Raw genomic sequence first — 22,751 nt, forward strand, 5'->3', positions numbered from 1 at the left:
AGCCGAAGAAACAAAATAACGTAAGCCTCAATCCAACACCAGGTAATGCAATATTGATTGAGTGATTGTTATAGTGGATGAAGTAAATATTCTTTTAAGACGAAATAGGTTACATAGAGTCATTGATCTCGGATAACATTGGCACTCATTGAGGAGTTAACTGATGTTTAAAATTCTACTTAAAATTTTATACAAAATACAATGTTGAGTTTCGTATAGTCTACTGGTACCGATTTTGGCAGATAAAGTAGTATATTTATTCTATGATTAAAGCATTTATACCACAGCCCGCCAGTTATGCACGGTCCTATTACATTTGTGAAGTGCAATTGTATTTTCACTCTTGATTAAAGAACTTATCATATTTGATAAATTTTCCTCTTCAAAACTGTATTAAGCATGATATTTTAAGTTTCGATTGATCGCACTTCTTTCTGGCATACGTAGAACTTTATCATCCCTAGACAAAATTTCAAGAAGTGAATCCTTTAACTCCGGTTATAAATTGAACATTATTTTTTAAAGAATTTAAATTTCAAAACCATAATTATCTACGTACTGACAAAATATTTATTGACAGCAAAGGAAAATTTTGGATTTGAAACTTGAACATTCATACTGTTTTTATATATAAAAAAAAGATTTTTATGAACATTTAAATATATTTGAAAAGTCAATTGTATAATTCGTGCATTTATCGTCTATTTGCTCAGTTGTATTGTTGAGTTATTGTTTCATTGACGTTTATTCCAAATGTCTCATTTATTTTCATTTGCAAGCTTATACAGCTTAGGTAATCTACTCCTGGGGTAGAAAATCCTTAGTATTTCGAAAAAAAGTTTATAAACAGTTGATTTAAGACTATGACTATGTCAATGATAATTAGCCTCTGGCCTTTGTTAGTCTTGTATGTTTTTTTAATTTTAGTTCATTTATATGTTTTGGAGTCCATTTTCATTGAACTAGTACACATTTTTGTTAAGGGGCCAGCTGAAACCCGCCTCTGAGTGCGGGATTTTATCTCCTAGTTGAAGACCCATTGGTGGCCTTCGGCTGTTTTCTGCTCTTTGGTCGAGTTGCTGTCTTTTTGACACATTCCCAATTTCCATTCTCAATTTTATTACATTATTATATAACGGAAAGTCCTTTAGCAAATGGCAAAATCAAAAGCTCAAACACATAAAACGAATGCACTTTGATACTTATTTAACCTATAACAACATTCGGAAACTGCCTCTCTGTCGCATTAAGATGGAAACAATAAAATTATGGCAAGTACTTTTAACTCGTTGACTTAAATTAAAGGTGGAGAAAGTTTCATTCATACATTTTAAATAGATTATGAAATTAAGCATTTACAATAACATATTTCATATGATCGTTCAAGAGGGATTCAAAAGCACAGCTTAAAATATGGATTAAAATGTGCAAAAATTAGGCTTTCTATATCGAAAGTATAAAGTAGAACTAGTATTTTCACAAATGGCATCTCAAAACGTGGAATATTTACGTCTTCACCTACAGAACTTGTTGTGTCCTAACTTTCCGTTTTTTTCTTCTTTTTTTTTTGGGGGGGGGGGTTACTTTTTAATGTAACATCTCCTAAAACAGTAAATGCATTTCAATGAATATTCCAGAGAGTATTTGGTATTTGATTGCATTGTGCATAGTTATTTCTGTTCATATAATTCGAACGATTTTGGAAAAACAAAACATGGAAGTTGCTATCTGTAGATTAAATCTCTTACTGTTGGTTTCATTATCCTCATATAATTAGTTTTATGTACATAATCTGAATGAGGTTTGAGAATATTGCACATATTGTAGCATAAAAACAAGAACCGTAACCTATGATTTGTATTGAATTTGTTAAAAGAGTGCATGATAACGACTACATTTTAAAGTATAAAAACTATCTGTAAGCAAAACCGTACACACAATAAAGTAAAATGTAAAAGACGATTGACAGGATTGTTTCCGGAATGCAAAATGAAAATAACCTAGTATTTAATATGCGGAATACCATAAATTTCGGAGAAAGTCGTGAAACAATTAATTTATTAGGATTCTTCTGTCAAGATGACATAGCAATAAAAAAATATAAAATCTAATAAAACAAAACCTTAAAAGGGCGTTAATTTCTACCGATATTACATAATGATCTTATGTGAAGGTTTGGAAATATATAAAGTTATTTTCAGTTTCTATTGCCTGCAAATGAAATTATTTTCATTGATAAACAAAATTTTGTAAAAATACACTAGTTTATCGAAAATGGCGACAAAAAAAACTAACTTTATCAAATGCATGAAAGCTAAACGAGCAAACTCCATCACCCATGAAAAACAAATGATTTGAAAAATCAATTTCGAAAGTAATGTTTTAAAAATTTCGTTCTACTAAAGCATTATTCAAAATTAACCGAAACAAAAATATAGTTATCAAATCACCTCTCAGTAAGTGTTCCGTGTATGTACTAGCTGACATAGCCAGCAGTAAATTTGTCGTTGTAAGACGTTAGTACTATATCAAAATATTCAAAATCGACATCTTTCATACCTTCAGCTTCTACTGGCAAAAGGATCATAGATGACACACTTAAACAACTACTGAATTAAATTGAAGAGATACTAAACATGATAAGGTTCTCACTATACATTGATTAACGTCAACATATTTCGGTTTATCCGACTTGTGCTCTTAGAACTCTTTAGGACCGGTGATGACATATTGTGACAAGGAATATGTAATTGATGAATTAAATATAACTTGAGTGTGATAAACTTACAAACGATACATTCGGTTCGTAGATTCGTATATTCACAGAAAATAAGGAAAAAACGATGCAATCGATTCGTAGATTCGTATATTCACAGAAAATAAGGAAAAATAATAATAACAGTATTTACGAAGACTCTTGGACAATTCAACAAACAGCACAATCAAGCGACTTCTACGAAAAATCCAATGAAGATATACAAGCAAACGAACAACACATGGTCCATATAATTGGACTTGGTATGAACACTTTAAACCTTCAAAATAAGACTATTTTTTTTTAAATTGATTTGCTTTATTAGTGTAAACGACCTTGTCAAGATTTGTCGACCTGGTATAGAAAGATCTTAGACAACGGAAACATCTCACTTGTGAGTTGCAACTCATAAACGTCGTCTCAGTGAACTAATTAATGATGATGACCTTAAAACTTATGATTTCAGTCGTTCTTCCTCGTAACCAAGCTTGACGAGAGCACAATGAGCATATTCCTTTTAATAAAGTTCGCATTACGTGAATATGCGTGTGCTTTACATAACAATAGTGATATGTTAACACCAATAATGGGAATGGGGGAATTTAATTGTTGAAAAATAAAAGCTTAAATTTTGATGACTGTTCACGAGCTGATATCCTAACATCTATTTTTAACTTGTATTCATTGAAAAAAAAAGAATAAACAAACAACGACTTTTGTTTTGTCAGGAATTATACAATAATCACCAGATCACCGTATGATATTTTAAAGAAAGTTCTTTGTCATGACTTCAAGTGAAATTAAATTTCCAAGAGCAGTGGGTGTAATTTAAGCTTGAATCACAAGCACGTACAAGAGGATAAGTAAATATTATAGAGAGAGGACGTGATACTTCTTTGTATATCTATTGTATTCCGTCATTGATTCTTACCCGTAACATGGATACTTTTAATGAAAGATGTCAAGTACTTGTTCATATATGAATTATAAGGATACAGGACTTGTTTTATTCTATTTAAAAACGATTTAAGTTCATTATTAACATTATAACTTCCTTAAACGGTTGTACTGAGGAAGAAAAAAGAATTACTTTAAGAAATGGGCGATCAAATTGATGAAGAGAAGGATTCTTTTTTAGAAAGAGGTAAGAACAGTAACATCGTAAAGGGTAATACTAAAATGTCGAAAAATCAGAAAACAGACAAACAAAACAGTCATTATATTGTGTTTAATGTTTTCCAATTTTTAGTTCTTTTACCTTAAATTTAATTGACTAATTCTTTATTTTTGGACAGTAAATTAAAAAAACCCACTTAAACAGTAAACTTTTCTTCGACATAGACAAATATTGAAAGAAATAATCTATTGTCAAAATGCAGATGAGAACCGAGGCCACTGGAAGAATTAAAACATTATCAAAATTAAAAATAAATGCACCAAAGAATGCTCTTTTTATATAAAGTCAATGAGTAAGCTAATTTGACGATGCCGCTCAATTGATCAAAGTTCTAGAAAAGTAACATGTACAATTTGTATATATTAATCAATAATAAAAAGACATTAAATACTGAATTTTTAAGTTAGAAAATCTCTATTTAGTCGGAACTCTTGAGAGAGGGTACATTGTATCTGCTTACAGAGAAGCTATTGAACCGAGGGATCTAGGTGGTAAAGTTGAAGACTTCCCTTCGAAAATTTTACTGACGCCATCTTGAGGTGGTTGACCGTTATGGAATATCTGCTTCAAAGATGATCACGGATATCATCTAAATGTCTTAACAAAAAACACTTCGTGTTTTCCTCGATCGTGACATCACCGAATGAGACTTCTCACTTCATTTGGCCTTAACATTAGTAACTTGATGGGTGTGACTAATGGTGCAATATCTACTCATCCTTATGGACCGGAGTATCTTAGATTATCCAAAGTTTTTGGTGGAGCTCGTAATGATCAGTCATTAGTTTTCTGTGGGGTGTTTTGTTGACTTTTTGTGTTTTGTCATGGCATTGTCAGTTTTTCTCCGACTTATTGCTTGTGAATGTCCACTTCGTATATTCTGCTTCTTTCTTTTTTGTTACTAAGGAACAGAGTGGTTCAGAATACTTTGACTGTGTAACTAAGGTAAAATGCCTTATATTGGACGGTTGAAAACGTATGACAAATGAAAATATCAAATATTATATTATAGTATTTAGTATTGCAGCATGGGAAACCCTCATCTCGATTCTTAGAAATCATTTCAAACCAAGGACTGTATACTTTGACATCGTGTATTGGTTTGGTTATACTTTGGGTAATTGTTTGGTTTTATCAGCTCTTAAACGTTTGTATTAAATTTTAGTGAAATATTCTAGGATTATTAAAGAGACATTGGCTGTCAAAAAGTGCATCTGGTGCAGTAAATTTGGTAGTGTTATTGTTATTACTACCACTAGGCAGATACTCCTGCTAGTAAATTGTTATTCTCTATGGTATCACCAGTCCAGTAGCAAGTGCACAAGTACCGGTATAACAAATATTCTTTTATTGAAACTTTTTGGCATAAAATTTTAGAAAGTATTTCAAGTACACGTATATTATATCTCCTTCTGGCTTGGCTCTGAATTTTCTCTGTGTTTTTGCTGTTTCTTTTTGTAATATAAAGTAATACAAGCTCTTCAAAGTTTGAATTAGGTTTGGATTTTCAAAAAGCTTGGATTCAAGCATACTTTTGATACATTGGTTGTCGAAAAGGGCATCTGGTGTAGTAAAATTGGTATCCTTAATGTTATTCCATTTTGTAATTAAATCTAAAAACAACAGTACGGAGAGTTAGATAAGTAAAAATATTTACACTTTGACTTCAAAGCATTTCTTTCTCAGATCAAATCAAATAATCATCAAAAAGTCTATATATTGACTAGATTTACAACTTGAACATATCAGCTTTCTTCTTATTGCTATCTTTCTTTGATACCTTAGATAACACAGGAAACGGATCTATAGTCAATAAAATATATAAAAAATATAGTTAAAAAACCTTTCAACAAAATTGTCTTTACCTTTAAATGCTAACTGCATATAATATGAAAATTGCTTAGAAATGAAAATCTTAGACAGTTGACCTTGGATGGATATGGCTATTTTGATGTCCTTTTTGGTAAAATGACTCTTTATTTTATAAGTGTTATACATCCTTGCTTTCAAATTTTCCATTAGCTCAGTATTTAGGTACTGACATACTGATATACAACTGACATTTCTTAAATTTTCATTGATAAATCATAAATTAATACAAAAATAAGGTTCCAACTAGCTCATGATCATAATGAAATTTGCTTTTCTTTGAACCTCTTCAAGTCAAATAGCTCCATACGTATTCAAGGAATTATGCATCCTTGGCTATTGTAATTTTGTTGACTAAACATTCCTGGTGATGGTAAAAGCAGAAACATTTTGCACGAACGATTTGTTTCTTCGTTTTGATCGGTAAATGATCAACTGTCTCTTTACCTCGACAATATTACGTTCATTCGGTCAGTGAAGTAAATAAGTTAAAAAGATAATAGTATTTATATGTATCTTTTTAATTCAGGTAAATACACGGGCACATCTAGTTCTACAGAGAGTGAAAGGAAAAACTGTATGCATGATACTGATCATAAAGAAGAACATACTTCGAGTTTAAAGAGCAAAACAACTCAAAGTCCATTCAAGGTATTACTTGAAATCCAACATAGTTAAAACAAAATAAACGTTCACTCTTGCAACTGATTTATATGACAAAGTTATTATTTATACAAGTTGTATCCGTATATTAGGTAAGACGTTTTTACCTTTTTGTCGACTAATGGTTTACTTTTACAAATTGTGACTTGGATGGAGAGTTGTCTCATTGGAACTCATACCACATGTTCTTATATCTATGAAAGGATATCAGAGTTTGAAGATAGAAATTCTAATATGATTTTAGAATGTTTAAGCGATGGATGAATGTAGATATGTTTATTTTTATATCAACAGATAACCAGTTCATAGTCTCTTTTCATTCATGGGGCACATACGAGATAACAGTAGTTTACTGACGTTGATGTATAGTAAATTAGATTTGAAAATATAAATTTAGATTAAAAATCTAAGAACATTTAATATGTTCAAAACATAGTCTGATTATAAACTTTGACGTTACCCTTTCCCAAAGAACATGCCGTAGTAAGTTATCGAATTCACCTCGGTGAACATGACGTATTTTTTTATTTTCTGTTTTATCGTCCGTAAGTGATAAATTTTCTCCTGATTTGAACAAACAATCGCTACCTAGGATGAGATATAACTCATGTTGATTTTTATACGAATTTGGTTATTTTTGTCGGTCTCATTTGTTCATACACGTCCTGACGTCTTTAAGAATTTATCATCTCTGTTTTTTTTTTTAATTTGGGGTTTCAGAGTTCCTAATAAAGGTTAATCCAGAAATGCACATTCGAAGCACAATATTTATCAAGTGCTATTTTCATTTAGAATAAAATCCATTCCTTCGCAAATGAGGACTATAAAACCAAATAAGGACAAGGAGAATTATACTTACACCTTGACACCTATGTTTAGCTATTTGATCTTCTATATTAATGATGTGCAGATCTTAGTTAAGCCAACTATTTATTATTTCACAATGTATCAGGAAATATCCAGCAGATCTTGTTGTTCTTGAGTTGAAATTGCGAAAGCTCATTCATTGGATAACTGGATAATATACAATATATCTCAATTCGTAGTTAATTTGCGCGGCTCTTCACAACTGCCCCATTTTTACAGATATATGAGGTCGATATCAGTAAATATTTACTAGTATAATATACATTTAGGAAATCAACCCAGAAATTTCAGGTTCAGGAATAGAAAAATCCGAAGTAAAGACAGTTCAATGGCTGCAGGGAAACATAGAAACAAGATACATTGCAAATCAAGGCTTCCAACACAAATTCATAACTGATTCATCAAACAAAGCCTCCTCGACACTGAAACTAAGGTATTCTATCTACATATAATTCAATTATGGTAAACGGCATGTTAATTCTGCAAAAGGTAAATCAAACAACCAATCTTTTACAAAATAGCAGCTAACATATTCCGTGCCAAAGGTATTAAAACGTTATCATAACTACAAGCTCCGACTACAGTAAATGAAGAAGACAAATCAAACGACAATAGACGGTAGGTGTACAATAAAATAGAAACATACCGACATGGAACACAGGTAACACACATTCTGTTTTTAAGATTGGGAGGGACGTAGATCCAGTTTCGTATCAACTATGCATTAGTTCACTGCGAATTATCACTCACAAAATATCATGATAGGAAAAAAACTCAAACAGTAAATTTACGGATCATGAAAGCAATGTACAATGTATCAGATACTGAGACACATCGTTTATCATTATGAGGCTGACTTCATACAGGAACTTCTTAGAAAAAAAGATAAGAAGTTAGCAATATCCTTTAACTTTACGTTCCGCTATATAAATGATGTTCTCTCACTCAATAATACAAAATTTGGTGACTATGTTGAACGAATCTATCCCATCGAACTAGAGATAAAGGATACTACAGATATAGTTAAGTCTGCCTCATATCTTGACTTACATCTAGAAATTGACAATGAAAGTCGGTTGAAAACAAAACTTTACGACAAAAGAGATGATTTCAGCTTCCCAATTGTAAACTTTCCATTTTTCTATGTAGCAACATTCCAGCAGCGCCTGCGTACAGAGTTTATATCTCCAAATTGATACGATATTCCCGGGCTTGTATTTCCTATTATGATTTCCTTGATAGAGGATTGCTGCTCACAAGGAAGCTATTAAACCAAGAGTTCCAAATGGTGAAGTTGAAATCATCCCTTCGTAAATTTTACGGACGCCATCACGAGTTGGTTGACCGTTATGGAATAACCGTTCCACAGATGATATCGTATATGTTCCTTATGTCGTAACTACAATACCCTTCCCTTTTCACGAATGTGACCTACCGAATTAGACTATTTACCGGATTTGTAATAACAAAAGCAACACGACGGGTGCCACATGTGGAGCAGGATCTGCTTGCCCTTCCGGAGCACCTGAGATCACCCCCGGTTTTTAGTGGGGTTCGTGTTGCTTAGTCTTTAGTTTTCTATGTTGTGTCATCTGTACTATTATTTGTCTGTTTGTCTTTTTATTTTTGGCCATGGCGTTGTCAGTTTGTTTTCGATCTATGAGTTTGACTGTCCCTCTGGTATCTTTCGTCCCTCTTTTAAGTCAACACATTCGTGTTAATGACCGCAAACTTTTGTGATGTCGGTTTGAATCGCTCTTTTGTATAACCTTGCTGAAGCAGATTTTTTGTTACTAAACATGCAAGCGCGAAACAAATCAGTGGAAATACTCAAAACTGCCATTTGATGGGAAAATGTGTTTGTTACTACTGGGAATTAGACAATAGGTCAACATTGTTATAAATCCTCGTTTTAAGTCCTCATTCTTTGTCAATTGAATCAAGATCAAATCTAAATCACCACCAATATAGAAAAGTTTTGAATACTTTATACTGCGACTATTTAGAGTCTTTAAATGTAATTACATTGCAGTAGACTTGAGTTTTAAAATTAAAACGTTCACATCATATTACAAGTTTAGTAGACCTTAACACTTATCGTAACTGATGCTCGTAGAAGCTGTTACAATTATCTTGGAAAACTCACCGTCGAAATAAATGATTTCTTTTGCAGAAATTCTGATCAACTTCTTGATATAAACGATGAAGATGTTACATTGATGTCTCATACTGAAGTATTGGGGCTCTTAGAAAAAATACCTTTAAATGAAAATGCAACGCTGGTATGTCTATTGTTTTTTACTTATTATATACACGTTACATAAAATTGTATATGTGTGTATGTTATAAATCTGTAACGGATTGAATATTTGAGTTTTGAGGTATCATAATGGTTAGCGTTCAAACAATTATTTGTACTTGTGTTGTAAATATGCTTAGTTCTTTCCCGAAACATTTAAAATGTGAAATAACAATATAAATAAATAAATTTAAAAAGCATATATAATCTTCTCGATATACAAGACTCGCTTCGCATACTAATACACATAGAAAATCATACAAAAACAATTATAAATAAAAATAAGTATGCGTTTGTGTCATTTCACTTGTGCTGTCCTTCTAACTCTGTTTGAAGTTTGGGATTCTCAAAATTCTTTATCGCCATTATTGTTTAAGAGTAATACTTCGAATAAAATCTGCATCTTTTAATATTATTGAATACCATTTATATATTTATAATTAGATTTACATGAGACCCTCGTCGAACTCTGTTACAGATGTGAAGTTTTCTTTATATAAATTTGAAGGTAAGTTTCAACAGAAAATAGACATTCATTTAAAATTATCAATAGAAATGAACAATACCAATGCATATACTATTTGTTTGTATTTGACTTTTGTACTTATTCACTTTTTGAATATTTGAATGCTTAATTACTACATGTTTCATCAACAGATATTGACAACGTCGTAATTTGTTTCATGCACGAATGCGACATTTATGTATTAATCAGAGTGAACAGTAGTTTACCGACGTTCAAATCTCAAAACTTCATTTTGAAGATAAAAAATGAGGAAATTGCATGCATGAACTGACATTGGCGATACCGGGTGTGTAGATAGGTTAGCTTTTCCTTCTATGTAGGCATCCCCCGCCATGTGAATTTACACTCAGTAACATTTTTTGCATAAAACAACCGACTGAAGTGCAAAGCAAAAGAGAAAACACGTGCCGTGTCGTCAAAATATGAATGATAAACTGTGCTGGAAAATTTCAGGTACTAAATTACCTAATTGTACATGTTTGATACGGTGGTTGCATCTCTCTCGCATACCCATGACCCATGATTAGGCGATTCTGGTGGTTTACGTTGTTTTTTAAAGACCTTTTTTTTGGTTTTATGTTGTCGGTCAATTTTGACTATCAAAATGTCAGTTCTCAAGCGTATTCAACATGTTCGATGACAATTACTTCTAGCTATGTCTTATGTACACGTAAATATCAAAACTGTTTAAAGAAAGTTCCTTTTTGCAAAATTAGTTAATGATATACAATACCTAAATTGTATAAGGCATTTAAAAATGAAGCATACGGAAAGGAGGATATATTAAGGGTAAACCATAAGATCGAGCGATGCTTATGTAGACTCGTTAAATGTATCTTTCTTTTTATATACAATTTCAGGAACTTTTGTGGTACGTTTACATAATCACTCTTCAAATTCTGTGGAACCAGATTCGACTAAGATTTGGAAGCGCATGGTTGTTTTGAATAAACAATTAACACACAAATTTATGCAGGCCTTTGGAAAACAGAGTGACAGAATCGTTTTTAAACAACTCGAATCCGAGGTACCAAACAAAGGGCCGTGCAAATTTCTAAACAGTAGGTAAACAAAACCATGTAGATATCAAATGTTTGCGCCAGTAACTGTAGTAATTTTTGTACTGAATCATGTTGTTTGTACCATTTGCGCTATATATGTATTAACTAACTGTACAAGTATACACATATGGTGAAATTGTACGCATACATATATGGTCTAAAGGAACGCCTACATGTGTGGCATAAAAACGTTCCGGCATGAAAGACACTAATATTGTCTAGGACGAATAAAACGATTTATTAAATAACCTGACTGCTTTTAAATGTAGTAATATTTGTTATGGATAAATATTGTTTTGTATGAACTTGTATTTTATCAATGTATTATATCGTTATTTTTTAGGTAAAGGCTCATTTTACACTTGATTTATTGCATGTCCTTTTCTGTGTTGATATAGCTGTTTGTTTTTATAGTGATTAAGATAATAACACAATGTTGACTGCTGTACCCCTATTTTTGACATTTTTACCTATAATACTCTGTATGTTTTGCTCACACATTATTGTCAATATAATGGAATTTTACGCGATTGTCATACAAGTGAAATTTTTAACTAGCTATAAAACCAGGTTTGATCCACCATTTTCTACATAAGGACATACCAAGTCATCAGGTGTTTTCAATTCGTTTGATCTGTTTGAGCGTTTGATTTGTTAGGGACTTTCCAATTTGAATTTTCGAGTTTTTGTTATTTTACTTTTTTATGGGTCTTAAATTAGTCTCTGGTCAAGATTGAAATGGTAAAAACTTGTTGAACTCCGTCATATATAAATATGCCTATCCCCAGGTCAGGAACCTTGTCAGTGGTTACCTCGTTGTTTTCGTTATTTTGACATTTTAGTGAGCATAGCAGAACTTTGATATTTTGTGTATAATTTATTTACAATTTTTTGTATACTAGAGACGATTTTGAGCTTGATATATCATATTTACAATTGATGTTCTCTACATGTCCTTTGTTTACTTGAATTGCTGGATTGCTTTTCATAAATAAATTACCCTCGTCTACTTTTATGCGTATGCATTCAATTCGTATATTTGCAGTGAATGTCAACAATGTAATAATTTTAGAATAAAAATTCGCTTTTTTTAAATCTGACGAAAATATCAGTTCACGATCGTCAGTCGAAAATATATGAGGTTTAATATTTCATTACTCGATTTGCCGTTGTGGAATATCTGTGTCACATATCAACAAGAATTTTTCAACTTGTCTTCACACAAATCTCGTCCTTTTCATTGTGACAACGCCAATAGTAGGAAAGGAACACTTCTGTTAACTTCCATCTTTTTTGGTGACGTTCGAGTTGAAGTGTGACGTATTTAGTTTAATGTTTAGTGTCTTGTTATTGTTATTTTTTCTTCGTTTTTGTTTTCTTTTTGTCATGGTGTTGTCTGTTTTTCTTTTGAGTTATGGTTTTTTACTTAGTACCCTAATAGCATTGTCTCTCCTTTGTCTTTGTAATTATATCAAATGTCAATGGTTTTGCCCTAAAACGCTCGAAATTTAAAATCTGCACCAACTGTAAAGAATTCAAATTGACGAAACTTAAATAAAATAGAACTAAACCACCATTCATTTTAAATCATGTTTATATATATATTACTTGAAATCGGAATGGTAAACATATTTTTTCAATTATTTTAGGTCGTTTTCTGGAGGAAAGAAAACTAGTAGAACAGTTCTATAGAAGGCGCTATTCAACAATATCTCAAAACGGAGAAAACAAATATCTGCACGTTACAGATGATGGCGACCTTACTCTTGTGCCTGTAATTAAATATGGGTTTGACTACTAGTAATCCTTGAATTAAGCTTTTCATTATATATGGTGCTGATTTATGTTCACATTTTTAATGTTATGTATCAGTTGTAGCTATTTTGCTGGTCTGTAGACCCTTTAATTTCGTTGGACGCTGAATAAAAGACATAATGAGATTCATTATATGATCCGTGACGATGAGAAGAAACATAAAATTCTTCAATCTTTTCAACGTTGAGATATTTTAATTGATTAACGAATAAGATGACATACATTAGACACCTCAGCGCAAGTTGTAAGTTGGGATATGTTGGCCCCTTAGCATTCAATAAAAGTAGTATGAAGCCCAAATTATAATATTGATGTCAGACAGACAAATGTCTAGTAAACATCTGAAGGACGTTATTTCATAGATTTAGAGAACTTTTTTCGGGGGAAAAAATGGTCTGTAATACACTACGCCTTTCCATCATTCATCTGCAATGGGACAGGTTTGTAAATTTTTTAAACAGTCGACTGCAATGTATTCAAATTTTTCATAACGGGGTCTTTTAAAGCCGACTATACGGTATGGGTATTTCTCATTGTTGAAGGCCGTTCGGTTGCCTCTAATTGCTTAAATCTACTTCATTTGAACTTTGGTGAATAGTTGTCTAATTGGCAATCATACCACATCTCCTTATTTTTTATAATGACAGAAATACTGGATTTTCCGTTACAAATTTGACAGGATTTTCAGATAAAACTTTCCACATATAGGTATTTTTCAAAAATGTGCATGTTTGTGTCCCGGCCAGATACCTTGCGTTCTATGTTCTTTTTGAACATATTTTTGTTGTTGCTAGAATAGTAGTTATTTATGCGATAAATGATAAATTCAAGTTGATTTAAGAATTCTAATGAAGACATTTTTCCGGCGACTGCTAAATGTGACTCATGGTATATGTGTGATGATTAATTGAATTCTTTTAATCGTATTGATTGACGAGTTTTCCTGATCAAAATATTTTGTTTCGTGTTTTTCAAGCTTTTTATGATAAAGTTTGGTCAAACTTGATATAGTCGGGTCAAAATATCATATCGTCATCAATAGTTCCAGTCAAACTTAATATCCTGGGGTCACAACAGTATGTTTTGAAAAAATTTTCATCGTACTTCAAACAACAGGATCAAATTGTTTGTAAAGCACTGGTAAAGGATTTTGGAAAATGCTGAACAGAATCAGAATAATACACTTTGTGAAACCTACGAGACTTGTAACTTATGATGCAAAAGATGCGACCCAAAGTTTGAGAATCTTGCGATTTTGACAGTTGTCAATTGCACGTCAGTACCTTTATATATGTACTTCAACTTAAAATATTTTTATATGTACTATCTCTCCATGCATCTCAAAATATTTCTAGGTAACATATGAACAGCTTTAAATATTACCCGAAAACTAGCAGTTCTCTCATAAATCTGTCAACAATAGAGGCGGATTTAAGGGGGCCACCCCCCCTTTATGGAGCTTCATTTATGGTTAATCCAGTCTTTTTACCGGTTCCACTACAAATTTTGTCTAGTTTTGGGTTTTTCAAAATCCTGGATCCGCATCTGAACAAGGCAGAATAAAAGAAGATTCTAAGTTAGTCAAACAATTAAAACATCATTTAGATATTTAGTTAAACATTACATACATATATCTTTTCAGAAATCTGGCAAATTAACAAACTTCGAATTCAAATTGATCCCAGCTCGGTTCAATGCATTTTATGTTCTGAATGAGATATCAACAGATCGTTTTATGAAACTTGAAGGAAACGAAGGTAAATTTGCAGATGTAAACTACAAACCAGATGTTGACAGAATTGGGGATGACTTTAGATTTGAATTACAGAACTGTAATTGCAAACGTTCGCATAAGTCTTGTGTGATTATCTGAAACTGTATATACAGATCATTATATACTACCGATGATATAACGATATTGCCATTTGACAATTAACCTATGAATTGTTTAATGTCTATATTGTAGCTTATACAAATGAAGTACATTCAAATATCCGGAAATGCTACACCAAACGTATATAAAATGTGAGCCCAATATAACAAAAGTTATAATATTTGTTGCGATTTTGGTAATTTTCCTCATGTCGTTCGTTAGGGGAAATCAGTTCTGTCTTGTTGATTAAAATGATTATACTGACAAACATACAGGTTGGCAGATAGACACACATGCACAATGAAATGCAGTTAAAAAATAGATAGATATAGAGATTAGGCGATTGACGCTTTGCTTTATTTATAAAAAGAAGAAGGATAATCTGACTTAACAGGCACCACTGTAATTAATATACTCATGAGTTGTATATGTTGCATGCATTGATAATGAGCTAAACAACTTCTTCAGTAACAATTGAATGTTATGCTTTGCATCTCGTTTATATTTAAGTTTTCGAATATTGAAGCATGGCTTGATAAACATACTTGTGAGTGTGTAAGTTATATAAATGGCAATGACAATCAGATTTGTCACTGCCTCTTCTTGTTGCTGAAACATTCCATCATGAACATAAAATTGGCATTTACAGAGAATATCAACCCTCTACTAATAGCTCAGCATTAGGTGCCACATTCCATATTTATGTACAAAAATGGATCCGATAACTTGGATCCCCTGAAACGTATAACTATTAATTGCGTAAATGGAAATATTTCATATATAGGTAAAATTTGGTTCAGGTGTTGGTTCGTAGAATGTTTTTGTTTATGTATTCAATCAATGCAAATGGATACGCTATAGTATTAGGATAAAAAAAAATAACACCTAAATTAAACGACGACTCAAAATACAACGTTTCACTTGTTTACGTCAAAAACCTGTTGATCGTCAAATTTCGAATGAAAGTAAACAATCTGATACTCTGATTTAATTCATCACAAAATACATCGCAGGAAATTTCAACAACAGACCTTAATTCCAACAAAATAATAAGTATATTTTATTATATTACTCATTAATACACTCTTTAAATAAAATAAAATCCTGTCCTCTTTCCTCCATTATGACATTACCGAATGCGACTTATCATCGATGTTTTACTGATCATGTTCAAAACGACGGATGCCACTAGTAGGGGAAGATATGCATATCCTTCTAGATCACATGGGTTCAAACCAGGTTTACAGTGTGGTTCCCGTTGCTCTGTCTTTGGATTTTTGTGAAAAAGAAGTTTTGTGTATTGGTGTGTTTCCTTTTGGTTTTTTTTTTTATTTCTTTTTGCCAATAAGAATGTCTGTTTTTCGACGTCTGATTGTTACGGTGCCTTTGATGTCGCCCCAATACGTGTTGTTGGAACTATCTGTTTTCAAAAGCTAGCCAGCACAATTAACATTAAAAAACAAGAATGAGAACAATAAGTTTTTGTTGAACATTAAGTTATAGAAAACAAAACAAACCCTTTCAATTGTCGGATAAAGTGAAGTTGTGTTTTATCGTCGCCTTGTCGTTTGGCATTGTTGCTACGATGTTGTCACGTTGCAAAAATTAGCAATCAATCAACTAAGAGTTTGTTTTGCTTAGAAACATTTTATAAGCTCTTATTTTTTAAAATAAGATTTGGATTGTTAAAACTATGGCCTCGAGCATCACTGAGTAGAAATTTTGTCGAAATGCGCATCTGGTGCAGTAAAATTGGTACTATTAAAATATTTTTACTACAACTGGGTCGGTGCCTCTTCCGGTGAACTGTTGGTCCCCGAGGGAATCACCAGCCTAGTAACCAGTACTTCGGTTCTGGCATGAAAATAAGGAAATTGAGTTATTAAAATTAGATATTAAAATTTTGGAAATAACTTTAAATTAAAGAATATATCTTCCTCAAGCAAAGCTCTGATTCCTTGTCCAGCTGTGGCTATACTTTTTGTTCGTATTAAATGATAAGCTCTTTACTTTTTAGATAAGTTTGGATTTTATAAATTTTGGCCTCGAGCATCACTGTTAAGACATTTAGTGTTAAATTGCAGATCTGGGTGTTAAAAAATTGGTATTGTTAAAGTTATTACTACCATTGGATATATACCTTTGCTTGTGAACTGCTTGTCTTTGATGGTATCACCAGCCCAGTAGCCAGTACTTAAATACTGGCATGAACATACACGTCGGATAGTGTCTTATTAAAAATTTCAATTACAAATTATTTAATTATTTTAAATTAAGGAATGAAACTACTTCTTTCAAAGCTCTAATTCCTTACCCTGCTTTGGCTATATGTTGTTTTTTTTTTTGTTATGACTCTTCATTTTTTAATTATAATACTTATTGGATTGCCAAATATTTCGGGCTCAAAGATCACTAAAGCGACATTTATTGTATAATTGCGCATCTGGTAAAGTACAATTGTTACTATTAGTATAATAATACTACTGGGTCGATAAATTCTGCTGGTGGACTATAAGCCACGATGGTTATCACCATCCCAGTAGCCAGTACTTCGGTTCTGGCATGAAAATACGGAAATTGTGTTATTAAAATTTGCTGTTACAAGATTATAGAAACTATTTTGAATTCAAGAATATATCTCCCTCATGCAAAGCTCTGATTCCTTACCCGGCTTTAGCTATACATTTTGTCCTGTTTGGTATATAACCTCTTCCTATTTATCAAGGTTTGCAATTAGAATTTCAAATATTTTGTCCTGGGGCATAACTGAAGAGTCATTTCTTGTCGAAAAGCATATCTTGGGCAGTATAATTGGTACCGTTAGAGTTATTATACTATATTTACTAATTACTAGTATAACATATCCATCATGAAATGAACTTAAATGAGTCATGTCCTCATTGTGGCTGATGAAGATGAACAAATACTGTAGTTATCCAAATCCAGGTGTCACCAAGGGCAGCAACTGTAAGGATATTTAACCAAATAAACAATGCATATATATGAATAATTAGGCACTAAACAATATATGAATATATTCCTATATAATCCTTGGATGTCAGCTTACCAAATTTAGCACAATATTCCCTAGTACATGGCAATAGTTCGCTCCTCTCATTATTCAATGAATTTCAATTCAGAAGAAAAAGCAATTTATCTTCAACTTCAGGGCTAAAGGGTATATATCTTTGTTATCTAACTTATGGACTACTCATTCAAGATATAATTTTCCCAGGTTTGCACAACATAGATTGGTTGATTGATTGATTGATTGATTGATTGATTGGTTGATTGATTGTTGGTGTGTAACGCCACTTTGAGCACTATAGGCTATATCGTGGCGGTCAGTTTTTATTGTAGGAGGAACAACCGACCTTCGGCAGGAAAACTGACAATCCTAGTCGATTAAGATTGGAGTAGAACTCACAGCCTCAGTGTTATCAGGCTAGTGATAAAGTAGAGAACTACTTAGACCACTCGGTCACCGGGGTTTGCACAAGTTAATTTATTCTGAAATTCTCTGATTTCTTGGAGATATTATTTTACAAGTTTTCTTTAAATAGTTACGCAACGCGGATTTTTTTTTTTAAACAAGTACAAATATTCATCAAATTATCATACAACTTTGGAAAACCAAATTGTCACGAGGTCACATCCCGTGTTTTCGATAATTTTTAAAATCTTCACCTAAAGAGCAGTGGGAGGATTGTACGGATATATTTAAGTCTAGATGTAGTTCTTATCTTCGCGGATGTAAATAATAATTGATATGGCAGGAAAATTCAAATGCACTTTTATTGATAAGTATTTAAACTATTACAATCGGAAAGTGTCTCTTCGTTGTTTTAAGACGGAAACAATAACATATGTCAAGTACTTGTTGATTCGTTGGCTTAAATATTAGGTTCAGGTAGTACGCTATTTCATTCAAAAATCAATAAATGAATTTAAGCATTTACAGTAATGAATTTAAAATCTTTTCAAGTGGTGTTGATGAATATCATAAGCAGACTTACTGACATGGACAATACAATTCGAGAAAAGGAGGATTTTTTTCATAAGAAGTAGTATGTACAGTGGAATCACCAGTTTTGCCTCTCTTTTATAATCAGAATAACTCAATTGTTTCAGCAAAAGAACGACAACGCAAATCCCCTTAATTTCTGTAAACAGACAAAATTTAATTTAAAACAAAATTCGCAAGACAAGGGATTTTACAAAATCACTGAAATAATTGAGAACTTGTTTAACAGATTCACTGGTTAAATTCAGGGAATTAAAAAAACAGATTCTTTTTAATAACATATCTTGATGTAAGTTAATATATTGACTTGCTATCCCAAGATTTAATTGAACAATGACTCTCTGAGTATGAAGCAAGCGGTTTTAAGTAGATTGAGTCAATCATTACAATTTGATCTTCTTTGTTTTGAACTGCATACTAGATAAAGTTAAAATAACATCATTTCAAAGACGAAAAAGGAAAAAAGGGAAAAGAAATCTGAACCAAAATACTTGCTATTAGACGTGCATCTTAATCGACGGGTCAGTCATCGAGACAAAAACAGATATTTTAAAATGCTATACAGTATAGAAAATTATTTGAAATTTTAGCAGTAAATGGTGACATTGTGTGCTACCATACAATTTGAATAGCTTTATATATTATGAACAGTATTCAAGATATAACTTAACTTGTTTACCATTTTAAAATTGCATCCTAGATCCGAATTCAAAGTAAGCTAAAATATATTTTTTAATATATAGGTTAGCATGACTATCTGCAACGTTGGGATGTGATAAAGTTATACATGTAAATGGGCGTTTTTTCCAAAAAATGTCCACTTTCTCTGTCCAGGGCTTAAATTGTGATAAAATCATATATATATTTTTTTGTGTTTTTTGTCTCTGTCTATAAATTGTACTTATTAAAGACAACGACAAAACTTTTTGTCTGTTTTGTGGTAATGACTCTCTGAAAATATCAGACCAAAGGGCTCAAAAACGCTCGATCCACATTTGAAAGTTATTCAAATTTTTAAAATTTCATACAATTTACCAATCTTTTTTGCTCCTTTTTCAATGTTTTGTCATAGAGCTACATCTGAACATAACAAAAAGTATTCAAATATTTAGATAAGTTCAAATAGATTTGTGCTAGTAACTTTTTAAGTGGCGTCAATGAAAAAATGTCCACTTCGCAACGACAAAAAACAATTGGCAAAATTATAATCATTCTTTTTGCTTCGCATCACGGTGCGATTAGTTGTAGTGGACATACACGCCATCTTGAAATAATTTATTATCACATATAGATTCTGATTGGTTGCTTTATGATGCGGCTGAGATACAGCAACAGCTATTGGCTTAAATGAGATAAAGAATTACAGACTTTTTTCGTCTCAGGATAAGACATCAAATGCCGGAAAATTAACTATGTGTATTTCAGTTCCGATCAACAGTCATTAATTCGTGTTCGTTTTATTATGCATATATTGCATACTGAAATTCAACATTGAAATATCAATTATTAATACGGGTTTATTTGCTTTGTTAATCTGCAATATGCACGATTTGTTTTGCTAAACAATGTTCCTATACAATGCTTTCAAAAATGCATTATCTGTATTTTATAACTTCTGCCAATCTAGGCACACCTCCAGAGAGGCACACCTCCAGAGTCGTGTCTATTTGTAAATGTTTTAATTTTCAACAAGTAAAGTGAACAAAATTTTAAAAGTCTGGGTGTATAACGCACACGCTTAAAGTAAATCCATTTTATATCAATCAATATCTAAAAAATACCACATTTCCAATACTAAATCAACAACCATATGCACACATATTACCTTAAATTAGGATAGAGCGAAGCAGTCCGCAGCTTTTTAAAAAGCTCAAACTCGTATTCAAATTGTAGTCTCTCCTTTTATTTGCCACTGATACAACTTCATTTAGTTAAATGGCGGTCATATTTGGATGCTGATGATATAGTTCGTCTGCATTGAATCAATTGGCAAGTCCTATTGATAGCGTACTATTTTACTTGTCCACTTTGCAACGTCTTTGTTTTAAATGTTGACCTCAAATCCTAAAAAACGTGGAATTTATGAAATAAAATGAATTATCTAAGACAATAATCATAAAAAACATGTATCTGAGAAACCGCGTGTAACAACAATGGCTGCTAACATGTAAATACGTCCACTGCGCAACATTTCGTTTCGAAGTGGACACAATCCTTTGCGAAGTGGACACAGAGCGTTTCATAGGGGACATATATCGTTACGCAGTGGACATTTGTGAATATTTTAAAAACGGTTTGTAATATTTTCTAGTAGCTAAAATTCCAAATTAAATAGTTGAACCGTATAAAATCATTTATTTGCCAGATTCTTGAAGAAAAAATATCTTGAAATTCTAATTTTTAAGCATGGTAATCGTTGCGAAGGGGACATCTTGGTACACCATGTTCACTTTTGCAGGGTGGTTGTCAAACTTACCGTTCAGTTTAAGGTTGCATACTTTGTATTTAGTTTATACTGATGTTAAAGTATTGGCATGTACAATTAAATCACTCAACATTTTGTTTTTCATTTTTTAGTTGTCAAAAATGGACATTTTTTTTAAAAAGGCCCAAATAACATTGGGGTAGATTCATACAGTCAAAAAATAAAAAAATGTCTAACTTCCTGTCCCAAGCGTTCACCAATAATTATTTTTTATTTCATCTATCTTTTGTGCCAATTTTATGTTTTAATATCAACTAGAGTATATAATGCATTAACAAGTTCTGATATACCGGTAACAGTCCTTCTTAAATTTTCGTCTAATTTTGGTTGTTAAGAACTGTAAACAATAAAATTGACATGTATTGTCATTCTTAAACACTTAATCCCTTCAGAAGTTGATTTAGAATCTAAATATCAATAGATTTGAGGTATGAAAAGTCTTAAATTATACAATTCTGAGCTTGGTAAGTATGCCATAAGGTAGCAATAAACAGTTAGGAAAAAATATTAAAATTTTCCCTCATAAATTTTACCATCCCCTTTTCATTGCCTTCTTGCAATATTAAGCTTACTGTTTGTGTCATATATGTGCATATGTATGTAATCAGAATCTTCCATAGATTTCATATCCAGTATATAAAATAGTAAAATATAATTTCTTTTTGGTGTATCCATGGCAACAATCTGCATTTTTTTGTTATAAAATATAGCAAAAAGGGGGGAAAAGATGTGACATATTTCCCCAAAATTTGACCAAAAGTAGAATTTCAATCACTTCAAGTAATACCTTTTCTGAAACTGTTTACATATATCTTTCAATAAATCCAATGAAAATCATATGTCTTTCGTCTCATTTTTTTGTAAAATTGCGTCAAAAACTTCATGTAGAAAAAAAGTGTTTGTAAACATTACATTAATTTCTGGACCGATGACTGGTCTAGCTATGAAAATACGGAGAGTCAAACAGAAAATTGTACATTTTTAAAGTAAAATGAGATTTTATTAAATAAATACTTACCATCATAAATTCTGAGTACATCCATCTGCGCAAGTCTGACAGGCGGAAAACCCCAAATAAAAATATCATCCAATGAGAATAGGGATGACCAAGCAGTGCCCGTACAACCATGCCTTTACATCATCCATTTAATTTCCTAAAGTAAGCAAGAAGCCCTAGGAAAAAAAACAGGGGATGAAGGGGGGGTTGGGAGGGACCTTTAATTTATGATGGTAAGTATTTATTTAATAAAATCTCATTTTACTTTAAAAATGTACAATATTATGTCAATAAATACGTTACCATCATAAATTCTGAGTAAAATATAGAATCTAACGTA

General features: G+C 31.9%; 1 protein-coding gene across 1 annotated transcript; it reads left to right on the plus strand.

Moving 5' to 3' along the window:
- Positions 1-3,762: 3,762 nt before the first annotated feature.
- Positions 3,763-15,123, plus strand: LOC127738527 (uncharacterized). The gene is made up of 8 exons (XM_052249810.1): positions 3,763-3,899; positions 6,331-6,452; positions 7,601-7,764; positions 9,505-9,613; positions 10,075-10,138; positions 11,017-11,217; positions 12,867-12,991; positions 14,675-15,123. Exons 1-8 carry the CDS (start codon positions 3,854-3,856, stop codon positions 14,903-14,905), a joined length of 1,062 nt encoding a protein of 353 aa, XP_052105770.1. The 5' UTR covers positions 3,763-3,853; the 3' UTR covers positions 14,906-15,123.
- The last annotated feature ends 7,628 nt before the right edge of the window (positions 15,124-22,751 follow it).

The sequence above is a fragment of the Mytilus californianus genome, unplaced genomic scaffold (genome assembly GCF_021869535.1).
Source record: "Mytilus californianus isolate M0D057914Y unplaced genomic scaffold, xbMytCali1.0.p SCAF_4, whole genome shotgun sequence".
NCBI lineage: Eukaryota > Metazoa > Mollusca > Bivalvia > Mytilida > Mytilidae > Mytilus > Mytilus californianus.

Bases quoted from the DNA above. Each gene is read 5' to 3' on its own strand.
- LOC127738527 (XM_052249810.1), top strand. From the start codon at position 3,854: ATGGGCGATCAAATTGATGAAGAGAAGGATTCTTTTTTAGAAAGAG. The intron at 6,453-7,600 runs GTATTACTTGAA...ATATACATTTAG, and splicing joins CAACTCAAAGTCCATTCAAG to GAAATCAACCCAGAAATTTC. The intron at 10,139-11,016 runs GTAAGTTTCAAC...ATACAATTTCAG, and splicing joins TTCTTTATATAAATTTGAAG to GAACTTTTGTGGTACGTTTA.